This window comes from Cydia strobilella, chromosome 20 (genome assembly GCF_947568885.1).
Source record: "Cydia strobilella chromosome 20, ilCydStro3.1, whole genome shotgun sequence".
NCBI lineage: Eukaryota > Metazoa > Arthropoda > Insecta > Lepidoptera > Tortricidae > Cydia > Cydia strobilella.
In genome coordinates, this window is record NC_086060.1 from 9122416 (window position 1) to 9150044 (window position 27629).

The window sequence follows — 27629 nt, forward strand, 5'->3', positions numbered from 1 at the left end:
ATCAAGATGGCGCTCGAACCGGAAGTCAATTTGAGGTCAATCAACTTTGTTTTGTACGTCGTTACTATGGTTACGTCTCTTGGACAGTTGTACTCGAACAATAGGGGCCAATTGCATCAACCACAATTAGCTGACTGGCCAACGTCATTCAACAGTGAACTATGAAACTTCCCATACAATAAGATTTCGTGAACGCTTTAACCACGCTTTAACGGCTCGGCCACGACATCGCGCGGCGGCGGCAGCGGCGAGCGGCGGCCATAGATGGGAACGAGAGGTCCGGTCGCTCTGTCTCGCTCCAACCTATGGCCGCCGCCGCGCGATGTCGTGGCCGGGCCGTTACAGTAACAGACAGTTTGGTGCGCCGACCCTTAGGCCCTATGTGAAAATTTCAACCTAATAAGCAATTTTAAAGAGAGTTAGCTGTTATTTCATAATCAAGCTGTTCCCATAATTTCGATCGAACTTCACTTGGTAAGTTCGTTTGATCTTCAAATCTAATGAACAAAAGTTTGAATTAAAAGAATACCGATCTACAAAATTTACTATTTATTTTGCGCCAATTATTAGCTATATTTTGTGGGCCACATCCTATGCTTGATCATGTTAACGTACAGTCAGCAGCAATAGTTGCTGATCGGGCGAGGTGTTCAAAATGATCTTGACGCGACTTTATTGTTAAGAGAATAAAATTGTCAAGGTAATTTTGAACACCTCGCCCGCTGTATATAAATGTATTTTTTTCTAAATGTAAATACGTATTTTCTATGAGACAACGGAATAGAATAACATCAACAAAAAGTTGATTGACCATTTAATATGATAATTACTAATTAAGATTAATAAAACAGATATGAAAATCATCATCATCTTCCTCGCGTTGTCCCGGCATTTCGCCACGGCTCATGGGGGCCTGGGGTCCGCTTCGCAACTAATCCCAGGAATTGGCGTAAGCACTAGTTTTTACGAAAGCGACTGTCATCTGACCTTCCAACCCAGAGGGTAAACTAGGCCTTATCGGGATTAGTTCGGTTTCCTCACGATGTTTTCCTTTACCGAAAAGCGACTGGTAAATATGAAATGATACAGGTAAGAAAGATATGACGATAAAAAATGAGGAAGACTTATCAGAAAATGTTGGAAATGATGTGATGAAAGAAGATTTTTATTAATTGATTGAAATTACCTTAATGTTTAGTCTTTATCCAGGCTAATGCTTTAAATAAATAATATTTGAGCAGAGATATTAAAGGAGAAAAATAGGATGTGTTTTAATGAGTAAAGTTATTTCTTAAATAGGAATCAGAAAAGAAAAATATGCGATATTTGATATTTTAGCACCAATGTCCAGCAAAAACATAATTTACTCTTAAGTACTTTAAAACTAAGTACATAAATTAAATCTATTCACATAAAAAATGCTTCCGTACCTATTAAAATTAGGATTTGTAGGTAGAATGAAAACTTTCTTTAAGTAACTTATTTATCTAACCGTATGTAAAATCTAATATAAATATTACTTTACATTGAAAAACTTAAGGAAATAAAAATATGTATAGTCAACGTATCTTCATAAATACATTTTCAAAACATAATTATTATGATTTAAATTATTAAAATAATAATAAACATTATTATTATGTACCTATAGATCTCAATCTCAATTCACTGTTCCCTGTACTAAATAAAAAAAAAACTAAAACTCGCAGGCGAATATTGCCTCTTGTCATATTCAATAAGGTTTAAATTCGATAAGCATCGTCGGCGAGTGTTGCTACATAAAATTAGTTTATAATTCACTGTGGTATACTTCTGTGGTGACCTTCAGTTCGTGTTCGTGGAATGAAGCACAGTCAGCGGGGTACTTTGCCTGCAAATAAATAAAAAAAGTAAACGTAAAAGTATCCTCGTAAGAAACGGCCATTATTGCGATTTTTAATTTAGAACTTTTTTACTTATTTAGGTACCTCGAATTCAATTTGTACAAGTACAAATACGAGGGGAACTTAGAATTCTTAAAAATAATAACCTGTAAAAAAATTGCGTAGGTACCTACTAAGTAAGTAGGGGATTTTAAAGTGGTAGGGTCATTGCGCTAGTTTCCGTCCATGCTCTAGTTATCGTCCACTTGACGGATTAGCAAATAATATATTTTATTTTTAATTTGCTACTTGCGAAATATATTTTTTATGTAGATAGATATATTGTTTAGACATTAAGGATTGCAATAAGTCCAAATTTGTGCAGCAATGTTGGTTTATATGCAAATTTCGTCATCATCATCATCATCATGTCAGCCGATAGACGTCCACTGCTGGACATAGGCCTCCCCCAAGGCTCGCCACTCCGACCGATCCTGTGCCGCTCGTGGACGAAAACTACCGCAATGACCCTATGAAACAGCCAGGTTTCGAAAGAGCCAATTTCATTATTTCTATAATGCTCTAAATGAATTAAGTAGGTAGTGCTCTAGTAGCGTTCAGGTACGTGGAGTCGCTACTCCCCAGCAGTCCGCTACAAGCTGCCCTCAGTTGATTGTTTGGTAAAACCAGTGGGCGATAGGGACGTCACATCCCTACGCCTTTTATAAGGTTTTTATTTCGTTATACAGCAGTGGCTAAAATATTAAAATATTATTATGTAAATGAGGGGTTATTGGCATTCGTTTACATTATGATCTGTACGAAAATGGGTAATCTGTCACAGAATAAATCATAAGAACTACATCCGTCTGAAATCTTGGGATATCTATGAATAATGCTTTAGGTAACGTGTACCTAAAGTTAGTTATAGATTGAATCATATTAACTGAGCTAATGCACTTACCTGTTTATTCAAAGAGTCTCAAGAATAAATGCCATTGAGTGGTAAACCACAAATTAGGATAACTATCTCGTAGTAAAAGCAGATTATAACCGCCTTGAAATGTTAGTATAGATTAACGACTCTATTTTTTTAACAATAGACTACAAAATACCCTAACTAAATAATGGCTAACATAACTAACATAACTTTATTTGCATTTTACAACCGTCGACACCCAAAACGAATGCACTGTAGAAAACCATTTGTTACAACAAGTTTTTAAACCATTTTAATCCCATTCAACAAGGAATAAGGTTAAAAATTCAATACACATGCAATGCACTTCTAACTTATTTTGTAAGTAACTAATTGGTGGCTACGAGAACAAAAGCAGATAATAGTATTGTAATAATACAATGCCATTGTTAGTACAGGTAAGTGCATTAGCTCCATCTATAAGTTGTGTTCTAATCACACTAACACGCTCGGTCTTTGTGAAAATTAAACTGGTACAAGAAACTGGTATGGAAATGTTTTAATCGCAATCCGTCCCTGTCCCTTACCTGGTTCGTGCATCGTGGCGAGCGCGGGCTAGTCCAACGCTAAAAAAACCAGTGTAAGTGCGCTCTCCGATAACGCGCCTTTGTTACGCATATCGATGACACATTTTAGACTGGTTCTGTAGCGTTCGACTTGCCGGCACTCAGTAACCGCAAAGACCACACAGCTAAGGAATATGTTTTCCCATTAGTTCATTTTAAACCTTATTGCAATCTCCATAGAGTGGTAATTGAATAACCGGTTAAAACGGCCATACCATTTTTTATGCTAGTAAGTAGCACGTGCGGTTTCATTTAACAATAGACAAAGGATAAGCCGAAAGGGGACTGTTTGAAATCTACGAACCATACCAGCAAATACCTTGAACTTTACAGTAAGTATATAAAGCTCAGAAACGTTGCTATAAAGCGGCACAGTAATTAAATTCGCTCAAAGGATTAAATTACTCTCTATTAGTTTGCTCAGCCAATCTTTGAACTCCACCACTTCCGTACCCATTGCTGGGAAACTAGAGCAATCTTGGTTTTAAATGAATTTATCTGTAATTAAGGAACGGCAGTATAAATACTTAAAACATTAGATACTTTAATTGGAAATAAACGGTGTTTTTCGCATTCAATTGACAGCGTTATTTTGTAGATTTACGAGACCTCGCAAAATACCGAGATCTTGGAGAGTCGTATAGAAGTCATAGACATGTAGTTATAGATACGCCACCGAGCGACCGGGGTAAGAGAAAGAATATTCATATAATATTTGGGCAGCATAGGATTTTTTCTCTTTTACTCTTATAAATTTCGGTATTTCGCCATCGCCTTCTACCTATGATGCCACCCGGTCGGTGATAAGGACAAAGCATGGCACTATTTTCTTTTTTCTCTTATAGGAATCGCAATTAAGACTATCTTTCTCTATCAAAGTGTCAGGCCCTTGAGAAAAGTGGATACTTATGTGTACAAGGATGAACGAATTTAGTAACTCACCTCACAGTTGACATCGCTTTGGATCGCGTTGTAAAGGTCCCAGAATCCTTTTCCATTTTGGAAGCTTAGCGCGGCCGACGCCGCCATGCTGGCTACCTTTGTGAGACCCGCCTTGAAGCCGGGTAGTCCTGAAAGATTATTAGTTCGATTAGTAACTATAGTAAATATAGGTGTAATTGCGCCCGAAAATTTTGTGAAAGTGGGAAAGACATTATCCTTGCCGAGTTTGTAAGACGAAACCAACAAAAAAGTGTGCATTTTATATCGGGTAAAAAACCAATTTTTTAGGCTTTTAAAACAAAATTCTTAGTAGCTTTCTAGCGTGGCGATCTTGGTATATCCTTATTTAGGGTGATTTTCGTTGTACATGTTTGTTTTGACCATGAAGCCACCACAAAACACATCAGATGCTCTTGGCAACGCGGTGCATCAGCCATTGCTAGTAAGCTCTGTAGACACTCAGTACAGTTACGTCTGAAAATATGTGCCAAAAACCGACCAAAAAACGAATTTATTGCCCATATATTAAGGTAGTGTATACTTTAGGCACTATCCGTACCGATATTTTCAGACGTGACGTACTAGCTCGGTGATTTCCAAGTTGTGTGTGTCTTTGATCTTGGTAATTGAGCCTTTACTAAGTGAAAGGTGATTTGATAAGTACTCTCACCTTGTTTGTCAACCACTCATCAGATGCTCCTGGCAGTGCGGCGCAGCCACTGAATGCTTGTGAGCTAAGCTCTGTAGACCCTCAATACTAGCTCAATGATCTCCAAATTCAGTGTGTCACGATGTCCGCGAGAACGTTGTGCGGCTGCCGAGACTGGCGGAGGTCGCTTGAGCCATCTTCTGGGTTTATTAAGAAAAATTCTTTGACTACAATTGTATCCAACTCACCTTGCTTGTCTTGGTCGTGGCGCTTGTTAACCAGACACATCAGATGCTCTTGGCAATGCGGTGCAGTCACTGAATGCTTGTAAGCTCTGTAGACCCTCAGCACTGGCTCAATGATCTCCAAATTGAGGGTGTCTGTCACGCGGTCGGCAAGAGCGTTGTAGTCCCCGCGGCTGGCCAGCCTGGCGGAGGTCGCTTGAGCCATCTTCAAGGTTTGCTGTGGAGGGATTTTTATATTAATAATGTTGTGCTGGAGATCTTGGGGAAAGTCACAACCTTCAGGTAAAATTGACGATATCAACAGCCGCAATCAAATAGGTACAAAATGGAAGGAGACCTACATCTATAGGATTTAATAGAGCTTAGTAGAAGACGCCTATGTCAACGCCCGTTGTATCGGCCACGCGGATATTAGAAGTGCTCCGTATCCGAAACGAGGATAAACATCATTAGGTAATAGTATCTCCATTAGATCTTGCGACAAATTATAGCCACGATTGCCAGTATTTTGACTACCGAGAATGAAATTGAGAGTTTCGTCATGTATTTCTAGTTTAATCGGAGTTTAAAGAGTTGCTGATAAAGACCGAGGGGCCCGTTTCTCAAAAGCTTGTAACTTGTAAATCTTGTAATACAAGCGGATGTCACTTTTTGGCAGCTTTTGCTAGAAAGGAACTTCCACTTGTATTACAAGTTACAAGCTTTTGAGAAACGGGCCCCAGATATAGAACTCCTCTACACAAGTATTTTATGTCTAACTGTAAATTATTGTGACCGTAAATAATTTTAACGCCTTTTCGAACTGTTTTGTGAAGTAGGTTTTTTTTTTTAAAGATTATGTGCTCGATCTACTTAGCCCAAGATTTGTCAGTAGTACTTGGATGGATTTTTAGGTCCTCATAATAATACAGAACATTTATTAGCATTTCTTTTAGTTTTATCTAGTGCCAGTCTCGTTGTCGGCTTCCTACTTGAATTGTTTTTAGAATATGCCAATTTATCATGTGACCCATATTTTTTCACCATCTGAATTTAGACTGCCTTTACAATGAGGCGGAGATGAGAGGAGACGCGAGGGAATGAATCAATAGATTTGGGTTTACGAGTAATCCAGCGGAAAAAACCAATGATATTGGTTGATTCCCGCACGGAGTTGATTCCGCATGGAAATCAGATACTGCCTAAATTTTGACTGTACCAACTTGCTATGGAACCCTAGTCCCTACTTTATTAGCAGTATGATTAAGGGCAGGCTCATGTCCGAATCCGGATAAGTCCGGGTGACACTTTTTTAGGTCGAAGGACAAGGAAAGATTGAGGATAGGATTACAAATTGATTACTAAGTAGGTTTTAGGTTTAGGTGTAACGTATAATTTCTTCATGGCAACATTACGGAAACATCTAATATATTTGTACAGGAAACTACATTTAACATTTCCAAAACGCAGGTTGCCTTTGTTTTTTGTGAATTTTTCCTGAATTTTATTCATTCAAATAAAAATATACGATTATACATTACATAATTGTAAAATATTTTATCTGGACCACAGTCCTCTAGCGTATCTGTCAACATTACTTCAAGTCCCGCCTTCAGGGGCGAGGGAGAGAAATTAGGGGTGAATTAGCCGCTTACTGACACAGACCGAATTCCACGCGGGCGGAGCCGCGGGCACAGCTAGTTATACATAAAATAGTTATTGCAAACTAAAAAGTACCTAGTTTTAGGTAAGTTCTTTAAAATAAAGATGAATGCTCAATTACTTCTAGTGCTTGTACAGAAATCTGTCTCCCTCTAAAGTTTGTACGCAATTTACAGTTTTGTGACTGGGTGTACATAGTACCAACTCAACTGACCATCAAGTTATCCACGGCGGGTTTGACGTACGACGCGACAACGGCGTCGACGTTGAGGTACCGCTTGAACACGAAGTTGAGGAGTACCGTGATGGACTTCTCCGGGGCCTTCACGTTGAAGTGGGTGCTGCGCGGCAGGCCCGGCGCGTCCAGGAAGCTGTGGATGATATACATAGTACCAACTCAACTGACCATCAAGTTATCCATGGCGGGTTTGACGTACGACGCGACATCAGTGTCAACGTTGAGGTACCGCTTGAGCACAAAGTTGAGGAGCACCGTGATGGACTTCTCCGGGGCCTTTACGTTGAAGTGGGTGCTGCGCGGCAGGCCCTGCGCGTCCAGGAAGCTGTTAATGATGTATTCCGCGGCGCCGATATACCTGGAATATCAAGACAAAATAATGTTTTTTTTCTGACCACAGTATTTGCTTCATTGTTATATAAACTATGGGGGATGCGGTAACAAAAAAAATGTTCATGTTACCAGTTGACGGTGTTTCCATCGCGATACAACCAGCTGACGATTTTTATATTAACAATAACATCTAAACTATAATCTGACTAAGTCAGCTGACTTCCACGAGGGTTCATTACACGTCGCCCTTAGAGTTAGACCAAGAAAGGTGCAGAGATTTTGACAAACCACGCAGTGCCAGTGTTATTTATACATCAATTCTAACTACTTTACAAGTTATCGCCCGGGATACGATTTCCGACGGAATTTGCGGTTGGTAAATGGTCTGTCTATTGATGAAACCTTCACTAAATTACGAGTATAATGGCGGGCTGGTGTCTAGAGCCGCGAGTTCTAATCTCGCTCGAGGCGGTGTTTTTTTTTAATTATTATAAATATCTATTTTAATAATTATAACTTAATACGTGATCATTAATTGGATGAAATTTTCATGGTACTTACATCCTATAGAACACGCGTATTTACGTGGAAATTCTGTTTTATCCCATCGTAAACATTCTAAGTGCTCATAAATTATTAAAGCTTGCAATAAAGTCCTGTTTTTGCGAAATTATTTGAAGCACGAAATAAATTCCAAACTTCTTTATTTGAAATTGCTAACGGCGGAACTTATTTTAAAATACAGCGCGGTGCGCGGTGTTGCCATGAACAAAAACTTTCAAGAGTCAACTCGAAAGTTTTATACTTTAGTAACCCAAATAGACCGAATTTTGAATTTAATATTGCGAGAAAGGTGAAGACCAATTTATGTTACTTACTTAAGTTTTAGGAATATGATAGGTATAATAATTGTATTGTTCTTCTAATTGTAAATAATTTTTGAATATGACGATGTACAATTACTACAAATAAAATATATTCTATTCTATTCTATTCTATTCTATTCTATTCTATTCTATTCTATTCTATTCTATACTACGTTTGAATGTCAAAAGCTTGACCTGTACGGCAGAGCGTATTTACCCTAGGGCCAAGGGGGCCATGGCCCGAGGTGGCAGGCTGCAAAGGGCGGCAAAACAGGTTATTTATTTTTTTATATGAGAAACATTATCATAGGAAAATAAAATAGTCGTCATAATGTGACACAAAGGTAATCCCCATTATCCTTTCTGAATATCGACATTAAACTCTTAGAGTTAGACCAAGAAAAGTCTGCAGAGATTTTGACAGCACACGCGGTGCCAGGTATAGAAAGGATGCCAATCTCTTATGGCAGAATTTTTGCAAAATAGACCGCTTTTAGCTTTAAATAATAGTTCCTAATCTCTCCGGTGGCGCTAGTTAGGCTCTGGGACATGAGTATAACATGAACCAACAAATAACCCGACCAAATTACGTAGGTTGTGTTGTTTTTGGTAGTATTTCGGTGTATGGTGGCGCCGCCTAATTACTGTTTTTTGATGGACACTTTTCATACCTAGAGATTTGGCTCCTTTATATAGTCTCCATGGTGCCAGTGTTATTTATACGTCATATTTTCAAGTTTGACGTCTACAATAACACCTGCACTGCGTGTGCTGTCTAAATCTCTGCAGACTTTTCTTGGTTTAGAATTTTACATCGATTTTAACAGAACAAAGTGAGGGAGTATCACTATAAATGCCATATTTTCATAGACGTTGGACATTAGCACACTTTATCACTGCAAATGCAATGCAGGATTAGCTTGGTCCAATTCTAGAGTGCTTCACTATACATTTCATGTACAGTCGCCATCAGATATATCGGAGCGGCCGAGGTGCTCACAATATCTGAACACGCACCTAGCGCCTGGACAATAGAGGCGTGTTCAGATATTTGTGAGCACCTCGGCCGCTCCGATATATCTGATGGCGATTGTACGAGCCGTGGGCGATTCGTTTGAAGCTGTAAGCTCCCAGGCCTAGCCAATATGCCGATTGTTTATATACAACAACGAAACGCTTTCATGTCTCTCTATTACTCCTAAAAATTAGTGCTATAGAGAGACAAATAGCGTTTCGTTGTCGTAACGCAAACGATTGGCATCTTGGCTAGGCACCCTGTAATCCCAACGAAACACGGTATGTAGTAGTTTCTATGCAAGGATTACAGTTCCGAACCTACAACCGCTAGTCGTACGTAACAGAGAAATGAATAATGTAACAGCGTGAGACACGGCTTTTCAGGTACATTTTTAGGTCAACCACTAACCACTATTTATTAATATGTATGAGTGAAGTATGTAGTAGTATATTAATTGTATATATTTTAATATTTTTATTTGTGTATTGTATATATATGTAGATAGATAGATAAAACGTTTATTTGGATGCTGCAAAACACACAATTTTAGTGTAAAGTATAAGTAGGTACATTGCAGTCAGAACAAAACTTAAGTACTAAATTAAATTAACAAAAAATGTAGTTTTCTTACGTTTTTCAGTTGTTTGAGATTGTTTCAATTTTTTTTCTTGCACCATTTTTATTAATCTGTTTAGCCCTATGGTTGACTGATAGAGAATGTCTTTAGGCATTAAGTCCGCCATTTGTAATTATTTTTGTATTTTTGCAATAAAATTTAAATAAATAAACCACTGATGTTGACTACCGCGCGTAAAACCACCTCCAGTAACTAGGTACTAAAGTATTACGAATATTACGATCCACAAGTTCAGCACGTAATTTTCGAGATCTCGAACGAGATTTAAAAGATTGACGCATGAGAATTACTTTTTGTTTTGAGTAATAGTTTTGAGCTTAGATTAATGTTATTAGCCAGGTCCACACAGAGCGACCATAAGCGCGAGGCAATTTCCTCGCGCACAAAACGGCCAGTGTAGACATGCCTCGCGCAAAACTGCAACATTCAAATAATATTCACACCTACAACGTTTTTCTATTGTTAACCAACCTCTGATAAACTTCAGGCTTCGCGATCTGCATCACCAGATCGGTCAAGTATCTCGCAGCCGCCTTTATCCAGTGCCTTCTGAAGGAGTGGTTCTCGAAGCTCTTCATCATCAGCTCGAAGCTCAGGCTGCCATCGGAGCCGGTGAAGGCTTTCAGGGCCCGCTTCAGGCCTGACTTCTCCCAGATCACCTGTAAAATTAAGCTATATTATTTACCTATTGGTCTTAAAGCCTCGATCAGGTTCCTTACGATTGGCCATGCCGTTATGGTGCGTTTGTTTTCCCCAATATAATCAAGATCAAGCGCGGGTAGTTCGCGAAACCCGCGAAGCAAGAAGATTTTGACACAATTCTTAGCCAGTCTGCCTGTGACCACGAACGTAACGTCACGTTCGAAACGTCAGACCAAAAAACGCAAGTTTACGCGGTATTCGTATAAATTTATGAATAAAAGCTTTGGCTCTGTAATCCGACGTTCACCTGAGTAAACTGCGGGATTATAGAGTGGGACACCTGAATAGCTAGTTGCCAGATTACTAAGGCGTGTAGGATTGGTGAGCGCCGGAACACCGAACGCCTAATATATATCCTTAGGCAAAAAAGTCAATACAATTTGCAAAAAACCACGTCGACATTAGATCCGTGTTCAAACATCTCGCTAAGTTGATTATGGTTACTATAAAAGTAGCATGCCGTACGGCATTCTGCTTTGGGGTAATACGTATTTTGATTAAAAAAAAAGTTTAAAAAACTTACTTTTCCCAATTCAGACTCAGTGAAAAGATCCCAATAAAGATGCAGCTTCTCCAAGAAAGGTGGCAAGAAGTCAGCATGGTCCTTATGTCCATCAGCTAACTCCTTATTTTCCGGGTTCGACAGGGTATTCAGAGTATTCATGACCACTGGAAGCAGGGACGCCACATTCTTGTTTCCCAAGAGACCGGAAGCCATGCTGAGGATACTGTCCAGGTTTAATTCAGGTTTCTCGTTGTTTTGGCGTTTCTGGCGTTGCTTGGGTTCATTGGAGTTCATCTGGGCGAACATGGAGATCATAGAGCCGATCATGGCGGGATCGATTTTGCCGTCTTGCCCGCTGAGTAAGCTTCCGATTCCTGGAAAGTAGATAAAAATGCATTTGTTTCATTTTAAAAATGCAAACACGGTATAATACATAAATCAAGTACGAGTATAGACATCAATGAAAGAAGAGTTAATAAACAAGTATATTCAGAAAGTTTAAGATTTTAATAAACTATATCACTCCGCAACCAATGTTTTGCAATTTATTTTAAATTATGTTAGGTATGTTAACTAAATTATAAGAATCTGTAAACATTACAAAATAATTTGTTTAAAAAACACCTACCTATTTAAATACGTCCTTCTTTTATTTTTTGTTAAAAAGTACATTAAATATACAGACAGTGCATACTGTAGGTGGACGTGATATTCATAATCATAACAAATCCAGATAAAATTCATAATAGTAGAGAATAGTCCTGAATCTCCTGATCCTAAAGTTTTTCGTAAATCGAAAACAGTCACTACAACTACGATTTTTAAAACACGTCCTAATCCTAATCGCGTTTACTGGTTTTCTCACAAACTTTCCTAGATGTATCGGAGCCAAGGGAGCTTTGCTTTACTGCGAAAGTTATAAGCGTGTTACTAGACTTTTATACAACTCTGTTTTATTGTTTTGTATTTTGTGTTTTGGAACACAACAGAAACGTCTTAAGTGTGTGCTTTTCTACAAGACATGTGGCCTTTTGTGTGCAACGCTGGTCTGAAGTTTATTGTAGTTGGACTTGAACTAATAGTCCCCCTTCGCATTAGCCTTAAGAAAGTTAGCGCTTTGAGGTCACTGCGAGACCTATACATAATATCAGTAGCAAATGGGTCAAAAACGTTCTGGAAAACCGGCATATTTTCAGTGGACATTACAAAAGCTAACGATTTGGATACATTTTTGTAAGCCTTTCATCATACAATATGTTAGAATTATAAAAGAAATTTACTCAAACAGAACGGCTAGGATTAAACTAGAGCGAACAGGCAATGAGTTTCCTATAAAGAAAGGTGTCCAACAGGGTGACCCCTTATCAAAAATATTTACTTCCATCCTTGAAAGCGTGTTTCTAGATATGAATTGGGAACACTTTGGGCTTAATATTAAAGGCAGAAGAATCAATTCCCTACGGTTCGCAAATCTCATACTGGTAAATAGTCCAGGTTAATGAAAATGTTTACCTTGGGCCGATAATATCACCTGAAGACCAGACAGATAAGGAACTTGAGGAAAGAATCACAACGCATGGAGAATTGGTCTTTGAAAGAAGGCAAAATAAATATGTACCAACAAGGCAGAAGTTTAAAGTTTTCAATAGTTGTATAATACCAGTTATTACTTATGATTGCCAAACTTGGGAAATTACACAAAAGCAGGCCCAAAAACTTGATATTCTTAAGTCACATTTAGACGATTCAAGAACTTGCATGAATATATTGAATGTTCGATAGGTATTAAGTAGTTAGCAATCATGCAAATTTTTATCCGTCATAATGGGGCTTTAGCGTAGTCTAAACTCAATTAACTTTAAATCTAATAGATTGTCTTTCAAAATAATTGAATTTAGAATTGTAGACTTTCAAAGTAAACACCACGCTCCGACAGATAGGAATGATGACTACGCGAACCTCTGCTTAATTGGGGATGTGCCTAAGTAAATAAAAGTTGGGATTCCGAGAAATTCCGACCATACAAAGAAGCCATATTAAACTATATAACAGTAGTTTATCTAAATGAATAAGATATGAAAGGAAAAAAAAGCGGTTGAGGGAGGCAACGGGGGACCCTCGCGCGGGCAGCTTTCTCGCGCAAAGGCTTGCTATCGCGATACAGCGCGGGAATGCTGCCTGCGTGATGGGCACTTTGCCAAGAGGTTTTTTTTTTAGGTAGGTTTAGTTTTAATCGTTTTATTTTATAAGCAGTCTTAATTTTGTTTTATACAATTAATGTAAATTTTATTTATCATCTTTTCAATAAAGCTTACTAAGATATGATAATAATATTATCACAACAGTTGATATTAAGTGAAAGTTGACTTTAAGAGAAGTGTAAGTATAGTGAAATAGATGTTTATTAAAGACCAACTTTTTTATATAAAACTGGTTGTATTTTCTGCGTACCTACACAATGCAGTCGGCAGTAATACTGCAATACTGTTGTAGTAATGCTGTTGTTTGTATTACAGGAAACGTCAATAAGGTAATTTTTTTATCGAGATATTTGTAGGGAATGCATTATCGCCGCAAATTTCAAAATTGATGTTGCTGCTTGGAATTTCAACATATGAGGCAGCAATGCAGTCGGCAGTAAGTTTGCATCGTATTCCTGCAGCAGTAATGCTGCACTATCAGGAAGGCGGAAAATCGTGCAGAATGGAGAGCCCTGGTGCACAAAATAAGGACCATGAGACTCGGACCCCTAAGTCATGAGGAATCGAGGAAGAAGAAGAATGCTGATGGTGTATTCTGAACCCGAACGGTACCTTTATCCACTTTGAAGTCAAAGTACTGATTTCAATATTCCTGTGTCCTGAGAAAATACGTCCGCAATGAAGATGCAAAGCCAACATCAAATTTTCTCTGTGTTCGTAGTGTTTCAGCTAGCCGTTGCAGATTTGGTTTATATTTCGAATTTACATTAGGAAGTTGCTCTACAGGCGTCGAGAAAGCGACTTTATACTTTTCGATGTAGTTGTGTTGTAGTAGATAGTAATATATAAATATGTAGTAAATAAGTAAAGTCGACTCGGGTAAGTGGGGTAACGTTAAGTTTGGCTGTTGGTTTGCAGCTTATTGAAGCTAATAATGCATGAATTTTTTGAGAGATGGCAATAGATTCTACTTCACGTGAAATTCAAATGTTTCTAATAAACCTTATAGCTATTGTACCCCAGAAACTTCCAAATTTCAAAAGTAAATGTCGCGCGCGCACGCTGCGCACCGCGAGTGAAAACGTTCCATACAAAAAGCGCGCTCGTTTGGGCGTCATCTCTCACACTGCCATTCGTTAGCTGCATTAATCTTGAAACACGTTTAACCATTATGTAGTCAACACCCGGCAATCCATCTTGGATATTTAATGACCAGCTATCACTTGACTAAGAGCAACAAGCAACCAACGTCATGCTCTACGTGTAAGCACACTTTTTACATTGGCGAAATCATCATAAATTGGATGGAAGCCATTTTTTTTCAAGAACTACGAGTAAGATGCTACGCTACGAATGAGCTCCCATGCCGAGGTTTTCCCGAGGGTCTAAAGTATGACGTTCTTCAAAAAACCGGCCAAGTGCGAGTCGGACTCGCGTTCCAAGGGTTCCGTACATTACACAATTTAAACAATGTATTTTTTATGTGAAATGTAAGTGAAATGTCTTTAAAAACCCGTAGGGGTCGGATCAAAAACTAAGTAATTAAGTCCGACTCACGCTTGACTACACATTTCTAATAGGTTTTCCTGTGAAATAGATGTTTATTAAAGACCAACTTTTTAAAGAACTATTTTGTATATTTTTTTAAAAATTTTAGAACCAGTAGTTTCGGAGATAAAGGTGGTAATTTTTTGTATATTTTCTTGAATAACTTTTAAACTGTTTATCCTAAAATTATTAAAAAAAAAATATTTGAGTTTTGCACAATGGGCTCTTTCGTTTGATATGTAACACGATATAGTTTGAAAAACTTTATTTTTTAATTTTCTCATTTACCCCCCAAAAGTGGTCCCCATGTTTAAATTTTATTTGTTTACGTTACATGTCCATCTTTGGGTCACAAACTTACATATGTATACCAAATTTCAACTTAATTGGTCCAGTAGTTTCGGAGAAAATAGGCTGTGACAGACGGACAGACAGACAGACGCAAGAGTGATCATATAAGGGTTCCGTTTTTTTCCTTTGAGGTACGGAACCCTAAAAAGGAGCAAACAATTTTTTATAGATTCGGCAACGCGCATCCAACGCCCCTGGTGTTACAGGCGTCCATAGGCTACAATGTCTGCTTACCATCAAGCGGACCGTATGCTTGTTTGCCATCGACATGGTATACAAAAAATTACTGACAAGAATATACCTGACAGAACATCTCCGGCATTCCCTCCATCTTGCCCCTGCATCAGCGAGCCCACGATGCTTCCGAGCGCCCCCATGCCATCACCCCCATCCCCCATATTCTGGATGAAGGAGGAAGCCAGGTCCAAGAACGGGTTCTCTTCTTCTGTCCTGATGAATGGCAGCAGGCTGCAGAGGAGGAGGAGGGAGAGCTTCATTTTGTCTAAAAACAACAGGAGTTTATTAAATATCTTAGATGGATTGTTGAGAATTGTACCTAAAGTTTTTAACTCTACTACGACGGTCGGCAATTCGGCAGCGCGCATTAAACACCCCTAGAGTGGCGGACGTCTATAGGCTACAGTGACGGCTTACCATCCGGCTGGCCGTATGTTTGTTTGCCAGTGACTTAGTATAAAAATGATATCCAAAATGTAGGTTAGGTATTAGACCTTTTTGGATTTATTTGTTAACAAAGTAATTTATACAATTTGGCGGACGTCTATAGGCTACAGTGAAGGCTTACCATCCGGCTGGCCGTATGTTTGTTTGCCAGTGACTTAGTATAAAAATGATATCCAAAATGTAGGTTAGGTATTAGACCTTTTTGGATTTATTTGTTAACAAAGTAATTTATACAATTTGGCGGACGTCTATAGGCTACAGTGAAGGCTTACCATCCGGCTGGCCGTATGTTTGTTTGCCAGTGACTTAGTATAAAAAATGATATCCAAAATGTAGGTTAGGTATTAGACCTTTTTGGATTTATTTGTTAACAAAGTAATTTATACAATTTGGCGGACGTCTATAGGCTACAGTGAAGGCTTACCATCCGGCTGGCTGCTGGCCGTATGTTTGATTGCCAGTGACGTAGTATAAAAAAACTATATATCCAAAATGTAGGTATAGGTATTAGACCTTTTTGGATTTATTTCTTAACAAAGTAATTGATACAATTTACTCAGTATTTCCTTCGAATAACAACATTTTCCTTTCCTATCCAACTACCTATGTATTTCTTTTTAGGGTTCCGTACCCAAACGGTAAAAACAGGACCCCAATGTCCGTCTGTCTGGCACCAGGCTGTATCTCATGAATATGTATAGCTAGACAGTTGAAAATTTCACAAATAATGTATTTTTGTGGCCGCTATAACAATGAATACTAAAAACAGAATAAAATAAATATTTAAGTGGGGCTCCCATACAACAAACGTAATTTTTTTTGCCGTTTTTTGCGTAATGGTACGGAACCCTTCGTGCGCGAGTCCCATTCGCACTTGGCTGGTTTTTCAAACTTATCACAAACAATGCTCACGTATCCGTCTAGATATTCAGAAAAACACGTCAAAGTAAGAACTAAGCTGAAAAACTCGGCATGTAACATGAATAAAAGATCGGATATGGTCCGTCACACTGAAATTCTAGAGATTTCATTAAAAGGAAATCTGCTTTCATTGCATGTGACGCTGTTTAGTAATTTTAGGGTTACGTAACTCAAAAGGCGCCATTCATTTATTACGTAAGACGATTTTTGGCGGCTATTGACCCCCTCCCTAACCTATGTAAGAAAAAATAAGAAAAGGCTCGACCCCCTTCCCCCTATATTGGCTATATTATGAAAGAATCTACAGGAAAAAAATAATACACGTTTGGTTAGTTTTAATGTTTATTAAAAAAAAAAATTTTTTTCTTAATTCTTATTAATTTTAAAGTATTTTCGTCTTACGTAATAAATGAATGGCGCAAAAGACCAAAACGGATCACTCGTATATTACATAATATATGCATGTCTGTCCCTTTGTCACAACCTAATTGCTCCGAAACTACTGAATCAATTAAGTTGAAATTTGGTTCACATACCACACATATAATAACAATAAAAAAAAATATTTTATTAGATTTTAGCAATAAAATACGAGTCACTGCAAAAAAAACAGTGACTCAGCTAAGTAAGAAAAAACAAGACATTCTTTTCACAATGCGTACCCAAAATATAAACAAAAACTTTAAACTATATCCGACGAAGGAAGACAAAAGGAATCTTATCTTTTATTGCGACTTTAAAACAACCATTTAATGAAATGTATAAAAAAAAATAACAAGTATGAATAAGAGTACAAAATACATTACGTTCTTGAGTCATCTTGAGAATGTAGAATTTTAGGGTTCCGTACCCAAAGGGTAAAAAGGGGACCCTATTACTAAGACTTCGCTGTCCGTCTGTGTCCGTCTGTCTGTCACCAGGCTGTATCTCATGAACCGTGATAGCTAGACAGTCGAAATTTTCACAGATGATGTATTTCTGTTGCCGCTATAACAACAAATACTAAAAAGAACCCTCGGTGCGCAAGTCCGACTCGCACTTGGCCGGTTTTTTTTATCTAGCCAGCTCAATCAATCAATCAATAAAAACATTAAGCAATTCAGGGATCAGGGATAAGGGGTAACGTAGGTATAGACGGTCAAAAAACTTTGTCAGTAGAAAAAAGGCGCGAAATTCAAATTTTCTATGGGACGATCAGCCTTCGCGCCATTTTTTTTAAAATTTGACGCTTTTTCTACGGACGGAAATGGCTTGACAGTCTATTATAGTTGGGTACCGCGTTGGGTTGGGTGTGGTTGGGTTGGGTAGATTGCGTGGCTCATACTTTCAAAATATCTAACAATTTGACGTTTTAAAAAGAGTACCTGAATGACTTATTAGTAAGTATGTACGAGTATATATTAGTTAATTGTTCTAAAAATGTAATGTTTCTTTTTATGTATAGTTTAAGATCTCATTCCCAGTCCTTAGTCAACGCTATGTACTCCATAATGGTCGTACTGTATCAGGTGAAGCACTTTGACACAATTTTAATGCAACATATGTAATACATACGATGTGGCTGTACTTAATAAATAAAATAAATAAATAAGTACCTAGGTACAATACCGCCTTTGATACTAACAAAGCATGTGACTTCCCATGCTTTCTACTTCTGCCGTCACGGTCACGGTGGGTGGCCAAATCGAGCACTGTCAACTGACCTTCATTCTAACAGTATGGATCAAAGTAAGTTTTCTATAAAATAGGGTCAGGTAGGGTAAGATACGGGCAAAAATAAGACGAAGTTTTTAACACCCAAAAACTTATTATATTTCATTCCTATTCCATTTAAAAGAAGCCTTGTGTAAAGTAGGCTTCTTTTTAAATGGAATAATAGGCAATAGGCATGAAATAGAATGAGTTTTTGAGTGTTTAAAACTTCGTTTTATTTTTACCCTTGTCATATGTATTTACCTCACCTGACCCTAATTGCGGATTGATTTTTTTGGAAGCTCCTCAGTTGAGATTGAGACATTGTTAAAATATCGTTGGACAGCTAACCTAAGTTAGTTCCAAATAATAGTTAATAATTTCGACACTTTTAATAGAATGCATGTGAACATTTAATGGTTTTTATATGGCAGTCATAATAAATATTACTATTTATGTACTTTTTTTAGTTTTTATCATAGAGTAACTTATACTAGAGCGGTACTGTCATAGTAAATTTTGTAACCACAGTAAATTCATGTTATTTTACTGATATGCGTTAAAATTGTTACATAACAAACGAAACCGTCAACGCCATCTATACGACAGTAGGCCAAAGCTAGTAGCGCCCTCTGAACGAGAATCAAATTTTCTTGATTTTCGAGGCACGTTTTTTCCTGAGACTGTATCCATCTATTACGGAGTTATATCTATCTTTGGTTTTTATGAAAATGTAAGTATTTTTACATTTTTTATTGTTGCCAACAATGCTAAAATTGAAACTTTCGGGTTTCACCCGAGCGGCTTGTATAATGTACTCGTAGCTTAAACACACTAAACAGTGTAGGTATCAGACATATATGTACTAACTTTTTTACTCATCATAACTTAATTTTCTCTCAACCATCGCTGCTATATTAAATAATACAAAAACAGCACAGCACGCAAATTGCAAAAAATCTACGCAAGATTCCTCAAGTCATCAAATCACAACGCTGTCAATCCAATCTAAAATCAACCGTAAATTATTAACGGAAAGGTTTAAATTGGCGTGTCGTGTCGTGAGTAAACGCCTTGACGTAAAGGTAGCGGTACCGGCGTGTGACGTCACGGGGTCGATGACCTTGCACCTGATCTTGGTCATAGTAGACAGGTTTGGTGCAGTCGGAAATATATATTATGATCATTTAATTTGATAAGAAGAAGAGATAAGAAAGCCGGTACAAGTTCATATTGTTGCTAGTGTAAATAATGAAATTGTACAGTTTCTAAATACAGGTGTTTCTTTAATAACCTGTAATATTTTCCGATGTAAATATATAGGTCATCATGATTTCAGGGTTGGTCCCATAGTAAAAGTTGCTCAGTTTGACCGAAATACTCGTATTTACATCGTAAAATATTGCAGTAACCTGTAAAAAACATTCTGTATTTATAAATAATTATTTTGAACCGGTTAAGAAGCTTTTATTTCAAATGAAATAAAAGTAAGGGCTTTAAAATATGTATAATTCTGCATAGGTACACAATAACCCGACTGAAATTAGGACAAAACGATTACTTTAACCAAAGATAGATATAACTCCGTAATAGATGGATACAATCTAAGGAAAAAACTTGCCTCGAAAATCAAGAAAATTTGATTCTCGTTCAGAGGGCGCTACTAGCTTTGGCCTACTGTCGTATAGATGGCGTTGACGGTTTCGTTTGTTATTTAACAATTTTAACGCATATCAGTGAAAGAACATGGGTCAAAATACTCAAAATCATAAAAATAATTAATGCAAATAAAAAAAATCATTTATCCATATTTAAATACATTTTATCGTACTTTTATAAATCTTCATTTTTAGTTTTAAAGTGTGTCGACAGATGGCAGTGAAATTACTGTGTTTACAAAATTTACTATGACAGTACCGCTCTAGTATAAGTTACTCTATGCTTTAACTAAACAACACTGCCATAAAATAGGTACTTACTACGAGGTAATCGATGTTGAGAATTGAGACTTGTGCCTAGTATGCCTAGATTGGCTAGCACGAGTACCGTAAAATGGGGTGAGTAGGGACAAAACTGACATTCAAACCTCGATAACATTTTATTTTTACTTATGCAAACTGAATGGTGTATATTATAAGTGTTCCGGATGTTTGTATTTGAGTTTTTATTTTATTTTGGGTAGTTCCATTTCATAACTTTGACGATAAACAGGAAATCCCACCTCACCCCGTAGTCTTTCGTAATTGGGGTGAGATGGGTTTTCATACAAAGGTGATTTTGGAAGATTGTTGAATCGATTTTTTTTATTATGAGTATTACTATAGCTCGATTTTAAATTGGAATACATTATTTTTGTAGCAGTAGCCTTAAAATCCCATCTCACTCCCCTTTCATACCTTCTCCCCATTCGTAACCCAACTCTCCCCGCGAACCCTACTCACCCCATTTTACGGTACCTACTGTCGTGACTCTGTGTAGTGCCAATCTTACATACCAGCACGCACCTAGGAGTTTCGTTTTGTATGCAAATCAAGTTATGATTATTATATTAAAGCAAGTGCTCGAATTACGACCCCCTTCTTCCTTGCCACAGCAGTATCGCCGGTACCTATTAGTTTGTTCTTTTTAATAATATAGGAGGCTAAGAAGCAGACAAATCACCTGATGGTAAGCGATTACCGTCGCCCATAGACACCCGCAACACCAGAGGGGCCTAGTGGTATATACATATAGTATGAATTATCTCAAATGATTTTTTCGGGCTCGGGCCCTAATCTGTTAAACAAAAGCCTTTGTTTCTTTTAAGAGCGGTCTTCGCACGTACCAAAGCAGCCATGTCGTTTAAAAATCAACTATCGTCATAGCATTAAGGTTCAAATTTATGTGACAGTTAATTCAGAGAACAATCAGGGTGGTATTTTCTTTGAGATAACAAAACGTTTTATCTCCGAATGGGCTGATTCATTAATTTGAACCTTATTAATATAATGGTAAATTTGCTTTTTGAACGGGCTTGTTCCCGTTATTTATGTCGGGGCTATTAGCAGTAAGCAGTGTAACCACTGCATAAAGAAAACAATACCTTTTGTTTAACAGATTAGGACCCGAGCCCGAAAAAATCATCTGAGATAATTCATCTTAACTGTGCTTAGTGATGTACTCCCTTTTTGGCGAAATTTATTTCGCCGAATTTCACTTGGCAACCAACTTTAATAACAAAACTTCCGTGAGACACAGACATTAAATATATTAATAACTGGTCACTGACGTGTTTTAAGTCGAAAACGCTCGACATGTTTCAGTCCGTACCGAGGAGCGTCACGTGAGTGACCCGTTATAAATATATTATAATGGCAACCAACTTTTCGCCAAAGTTTCATTTGACAAACCAATCGTTGGCATAACCTTACTTCGCAACCATTTCATTTCCCAACCCCATAGTGTTTCGCCACAGGGCGGATACGCTATACCTACATCAAAAATCGCTTGTTGTTTCTATGTGTTAACGGCACGTCTGTACACGCGTCATGCGTCATTGTGTGAGTAAGTTGCTTAAAAACAGTATTGAGCGGTCGACAAATCTTTTGTCGCGAGGCGAGGTAATTCAAATCGGGGCGGGGCGGTGCGTGGCCATTCTGTATGATAATACTATTACTTATTGATTCTGTGGTTTCGCTAAAGTGTCTAAATTTGAATTTTTCGTTCTTCCTGTCTGTTATTAATCAAGTAATGATGATAATTATTGTTTAAGAAAATATTATTATTGAGGCTTGAGCCAAGGTTAAAATCAAAATCAGATAGTCGGTTACAGTAGTTTGCGTACAAATATTAAAATACCTATTTATGACAAAGAATGTCCTTGCCTGCTTATTTGATTCTGTCTATTGTCTCAGCTAAGTAAACGATTCGACTTATGAAATATGGAAACCTTAATTATTTGATACAACTGTGCAAACATAGTATATTTAACATACGTACTTATGTACTTACTAGGGATGGACCGAATATGGACTTTGCCGAATACGAATATTCGGTTCAATTTATACCGAACCGAATATTCGGTGGGGCTAAAACTGCCTAAAAATATGAAAACAAGTTCATATAGGTCCTCGGTCTGCACTTATCTTTATTGATCCTTCCTCTTCCGACCGAGCGGGAAATTTTATGAAAAGAAACTGAACCGTCTCATGCTGAGGGCCTACCGTGAACACCGAAGTTCGCAAATTGCGGGCATCTTTCTCATCATCATCATCATCATGTCAGCCGATAGACGTCCACTGCTGGACATAGGCCTCCCCCAAGGCTCGCCACTCCGACCGATCCTGTGCAGCTCGCATCCACCGAATTCCCGCGACCTTTCTCTCATCTTCTCTGTCATCCTCCTGTCACCCTAATTACGCCATAATTGGAGTAAAAGGGAAAGATGCCCGCAATTTGTGAATTTCGGTCTACGTTGTAGGCTCTCTGGTCGCGAAGTGCACCCGCGCCTGCTAGCGGACACCCTTAAAAAAAGTTTGTTAATTCGGTAAATATTCGGCAGCACGAACCGAACTATTCGGCCGAATACGAACATGGAAAAATATGCCGAATATCGAATAATTACCGAATATTCGGCCCATCTCTAGTATGTACATTGTTGCCAATTCCATACATAAGGTTAATAATTAATTACAAGGATATCCGGTAGATCTACTTAGGTAGAAGAGTTGATAATGTTGATATGAAATGAAATGAAACTCCGAGGGGCCCTCGAGCTCTGAGGGCCTACTTCGAATAGTTATCGAAACGAAATTTTGTTATTGCAGTGAGCGATACGTCAGAAACAAAATTTCAATTTTCGATGTCCTAGTACTCAGGATAAAGACGATATTCAAAACACGAAGGCCAAATAGTCATGTTGCTCTATTAATAGTATGTTGCTCTATTAATTTTGTATTAAGTAGAAATGTCTGCAAACGATAGGTACCACAATGTTTAATATTATTAACGCGATTTAGTTAAACAAAGTAAGAGTCGGACTCGCGCACGAAGAGTTCCGTACCATTACTACCATTACGCAAGAAACGGCAAAAAAATCACGTTTGTTGTATGGGAGCCCCACTTGTTCTAATCAAAGAGAAGTTCTAATAGAATCGACCTGTCTTAGCTGTCATTTTAGGACAGTTTGCGTATCTGCCGCATGGCGCTAGTTATAATCTCAGGCGTAATGTACGGCCAAGTTGAGTTTGGCCCGATATAACAGCTGTACGTAATACTACCATTTATTGTAATATGTATTTTTAACTTATTTCTGTCTTTGTCTTTTGTATGTTATATATTAATTTTGTTGTTTTTCTTGTTACCTGTCGTGATTGTTTCACCGGATGGTCTCACCGGAAGATCAGCGCTGGAAGTCGCCAGCAACATGCTGAGGTGAGACCATTTCGTGGCACTTTTTCTTTTTTATGTTTCTCTGTTTTATATAATTTTCTATTTTTGTGTGCGAATAAATTATTTCTATTATATTCTGAATGTTTATTTTATTCTGTTTTAAGTATTTGTTGTTAGGTATAGCGACAGAAATACATCATCTGTGAAAATTTCAACTGTCACGATTCACGAGATACAGCCTGGTGACATCAGATAGACAGAAGGATAGAGGAGCCTTAGTAATAGGGTCCCGTTTTTACCCTTTGGGTACGGAAACGTTTTTACTTAGGTAGAAGTTTTGATAATGTTGATATGAAATGAAATGAAACTCCGAGGGGCCCTCGAGCTCTGAGGGCCTATTCTTCGAATAGTTATCGAAACGAAATTTTGTTTTTGCAGCGAGCGATGTCAGAAACAAAATTTAAATTTTCGATGTCCTAGTACTCAGGATAAAGACGATATTCAAAACACGAAGGCACGAAGGGTACGGAACCCTAAAAACTGATTGTCGCCGGAGAGAGTAAGTTATTCCACTTTTCCTATAATAATAAGTGATATATTGCTTGTTATATATGTAGATGTCCCCCGCCGCGTCTGTGTGTATGTTCGCGATAAACTCAAAAACTACTAAACGGATTTTTATGCGGTTTTCACCTATTATTAGTGATTCTTGAGGAAGGTTTGTGTATAATTTATTAAGGTTTAATATAACCTGTGCGAAGCCGGTGGATCGCTAGTAAAAGTATAAACGCATCTGCCAATGGGGTTGGCCGGTCGAAGTGTTTAGCAGATGGCGCCAGCATAGCTTGCCCTGTCAATCCCTAGAATTGTGTCAAATTTTTGTTTTTTTAATGCCCTGGATGCCAGCCCTTTAAGCCAAATCTCATAGAAAAAGGGGCAAGCTATGACGGCGCCATATCTGCAAACCTTTGACAGTTGCCAACCCCATTACAAACTGAGATATCTACTTAACCTTAAACATGAAGTTGTCACGATTGCTATTGCCATATGGCAATTTTTTGACATGCGCATACGAAAGGTTAACTTCGTGCCGACCAATGTACAGTCAGCTGCATAGAGAGGTGACCCCCCCCCTGCATAGTTTGTAGGTAGGTAATGGTAGGTAAGTAACTCACTCAGATCATAGAAGGTACGTACTTCTTATATCTGTGGTAACTAACCATAAGGTTGATAACGTTAATTTATCTAGGTACCTACCTAATGATTAATAAAAACTGTACCATATTTTGGACCTCGAAATTTTATATTCCTTGTATTCTTCTAAGTACATCTAAATATCTGACCATTTAATGCTTAAATATTCTTGTGAACGAAACAGCTTTAAACAAATAATTGATAACTAAACAACCATTTATAAATTGAATATACAAATGCAACGTAAACGATAGGTCATCAAATTTTATGGCGTGTGAAAATGATAGGTATGTTGGAAATAAATGATATGATACCATAAAATGTTTCAAGTTCCATAAACTATCAAGCTTCAAATCAAGCTACCCTCTAAGTAACATTATGAAAAAATACGAGGTAGTAAATTGTAATTAATAGTTTAGCAAGGGCCGCCTTATTGTCACTGGAGCATATACACTAGACAAAAATAATCATACTCTTTTTCTTAGGCTAGGATTAAGTATGACCCCAAAAAAAACGGATGAATACGTAGACATTGTTTTTTCTACTGCCACTGACAAATTGGTTTGCCAGACTATACTTAATTAAACTGGAAAAAAAAATTCTAACATAAAAAAGACCCTCAAAACAAAATAACTCACCTTCAAATTAGCTTTGTTTTTAAAATTATCTTATCTTGAAGTAGCTCGTGCAGCTAACACAACACCAATGCTAAAACTATTGATGATTATTAGGAACGTACTATCTTAAAAGAATTATCACAATTCACGATAAAAACGTCACTAAAACGGCATGACTCAACGAACACCGGTAGAAATTGCAACACGTACTCACTGCTTACTCGTCAAAAACAGTGTTGCTATAATAAAATAGCACACAAAACACTGGCCGGTTATAATAAACTGAAATAGTATAGGAGCGATAAATTCGTAATTTGAATTTTTCGAATGCGTAGCAACGTCGGCACCGGCCGGTCTCCCTTTTTGGTCTAAGGCCGCTATAGTTGTCTCAGTCTCACTTGTGACACGCTCGTTTTCTAACCAATGATATTCTAAACGCTTACAAAATCAAATAGAAATCAAACCAGTACACGCACGGTTTCATATTACTTATAGTTATTATAGATCTCGAGATCAAAGCCGGACGCGTAAGCATGCGCGCGAGCGCTTACGAATACACAGTTGAAAATCCTCTTGCAAGAAAATAAAAAGTACCGTTGGATCTCCCGTCTTTGTCTTACGCCACTGCATGACTCTGTACAGTTATGTGTGACAGAGAAAGCAGTATCATTATCGCTTAGGTGTAAATTCTGACAGTCAATGACCGAAGGCTTCGAAGGATCAAAATATGTATGTTCTGTTATGATTTACCTACCTACAAAGTCCTTTGACCTTATAGTGGGATAATTTGAAACACCTGACTAAGCGCCACTTGCACCATCCCACTAACCCGGGGTTAACCGGTTAAAACACTGGGTTACTGGTTTAACCGCTTAACCCCGGGTTAGTGGGATGGTGCATTAGTGGTAGTGGGTGAGATCCGTTTTTTTTTTAAATGAATTCCGCAAGTACGTTTACGGAGTTTGTATTTTTTATTATTTTTGGAAAATTTACCGTATTTTTTATTCCATTATTTATTTATTCCATGCTTATTCCTTTGGAATTCTCAATCATTTTAACGTCTTTCGTATAACTTTAAATTTAGCATTTTTTTACTAAAAGGGCAGTGTATTTCCTAATTACCAGTGTTGCATGTAGGTTTCTAAAAACTCATTAGGTTTTCTGAAATGTTTTTACTTAAGAGTCCTCGGCAAGCTCGGCCGAATTTCACCTTCCCATACAAACGGAGTTCCGTTCTTACAACTACGTGTTGGATTGTAATCAATTGTAATGAAACTGCACATACAATGATATGAGGTATATCTAAGTCTGTAATTAGTTTATATAGCTCCAGTTTACAAAATAACCGAAATAGAGCAAAAACAAGTTTTGCATGTAAAACTTAAATACGCCGTATTTTTTTTCTAACAATGGTATCTGAAGCTACGTAAACTAATTACAGACATAGATATACCTTATCCTATTGTATTTGTACGTATATTATATGTACGAATTTGCGGAACTGGCGGTTGAGACGTTAGGACCGTGGTCGTCAGACACCAAAACCCTAATAAATGAAATTTCCCGGAAACTTGTTGGGGTGTCTGGCGACCGCCGAGCAGGGTCATATTTTGCCCAAAGGTTTAGTTTAGCCATACAGCGGAGAAATGCGGCCAGTGTCCTGGGGACTATGCCCCAGGGGATATTAGGTTTCGTCGAAAATTGATAATATATATTATATATTGTAAATATATATTATCGTAATTTACACAGAAATTCTTTATTCAGAAGATGGAAGTTAATGGTAGGTATACAGGGTGACCTTAGCCATTGGACAAACCCTGAAATCCCACGTAGGAGTACTTCTCAGGGATGCTCTAACGTTAATA

General features: G+C 37.8%; 1 protein-coding gene across 2 annotated transcripts in view; it reads right to left on the reverse strand.

Annotated features, from left to right (window-relative positions):
• LOC134750516 (uncharacterized) overlaps positions 1-27629 on the reverse strand; it is a 90786-nt gene that overhangs the window by 454 nt on the left and 62703 nt on the right. The window contains exons 1-8 of one of the 2 annotated variants that reach the window (XM_063685704.1): positions 25783-26188; positions 15585-15785; positions 11202-11557; positions 10448-10635; positions 7291-7480; positions 5247-5460; positions 4350-4477; positions 20-1870 (exon numbers count right to left, since the gene is read on the reverse strand). In XM_063685704.1, coding sequence (XP_063541774.1) covers positions 1790-1870; positions 4350-4477; positions 5247-5460; positions 7291-7480; positions 10448-10635; positions 11202-11557; positions 15585-15780 — 1353 coding nt within the window. In that variant the 5' untranslated portion in view covers positions 15781-15785; positions 25783-26188 and the 3' untranslated portion in view covers positions 20-1789. Of the gene's footprint in view, positions 1-19; positions 1871-4349; positions 4478-5246; positions 5461-7290; positions 7481-10447; positions 10636-11201; positions 11558-15584; positions 15786-25782; positions 26189-27629 lie in introns of those variants that run through there. The other variant, XM_063685706.1, reaches the window with a different exon arrangement.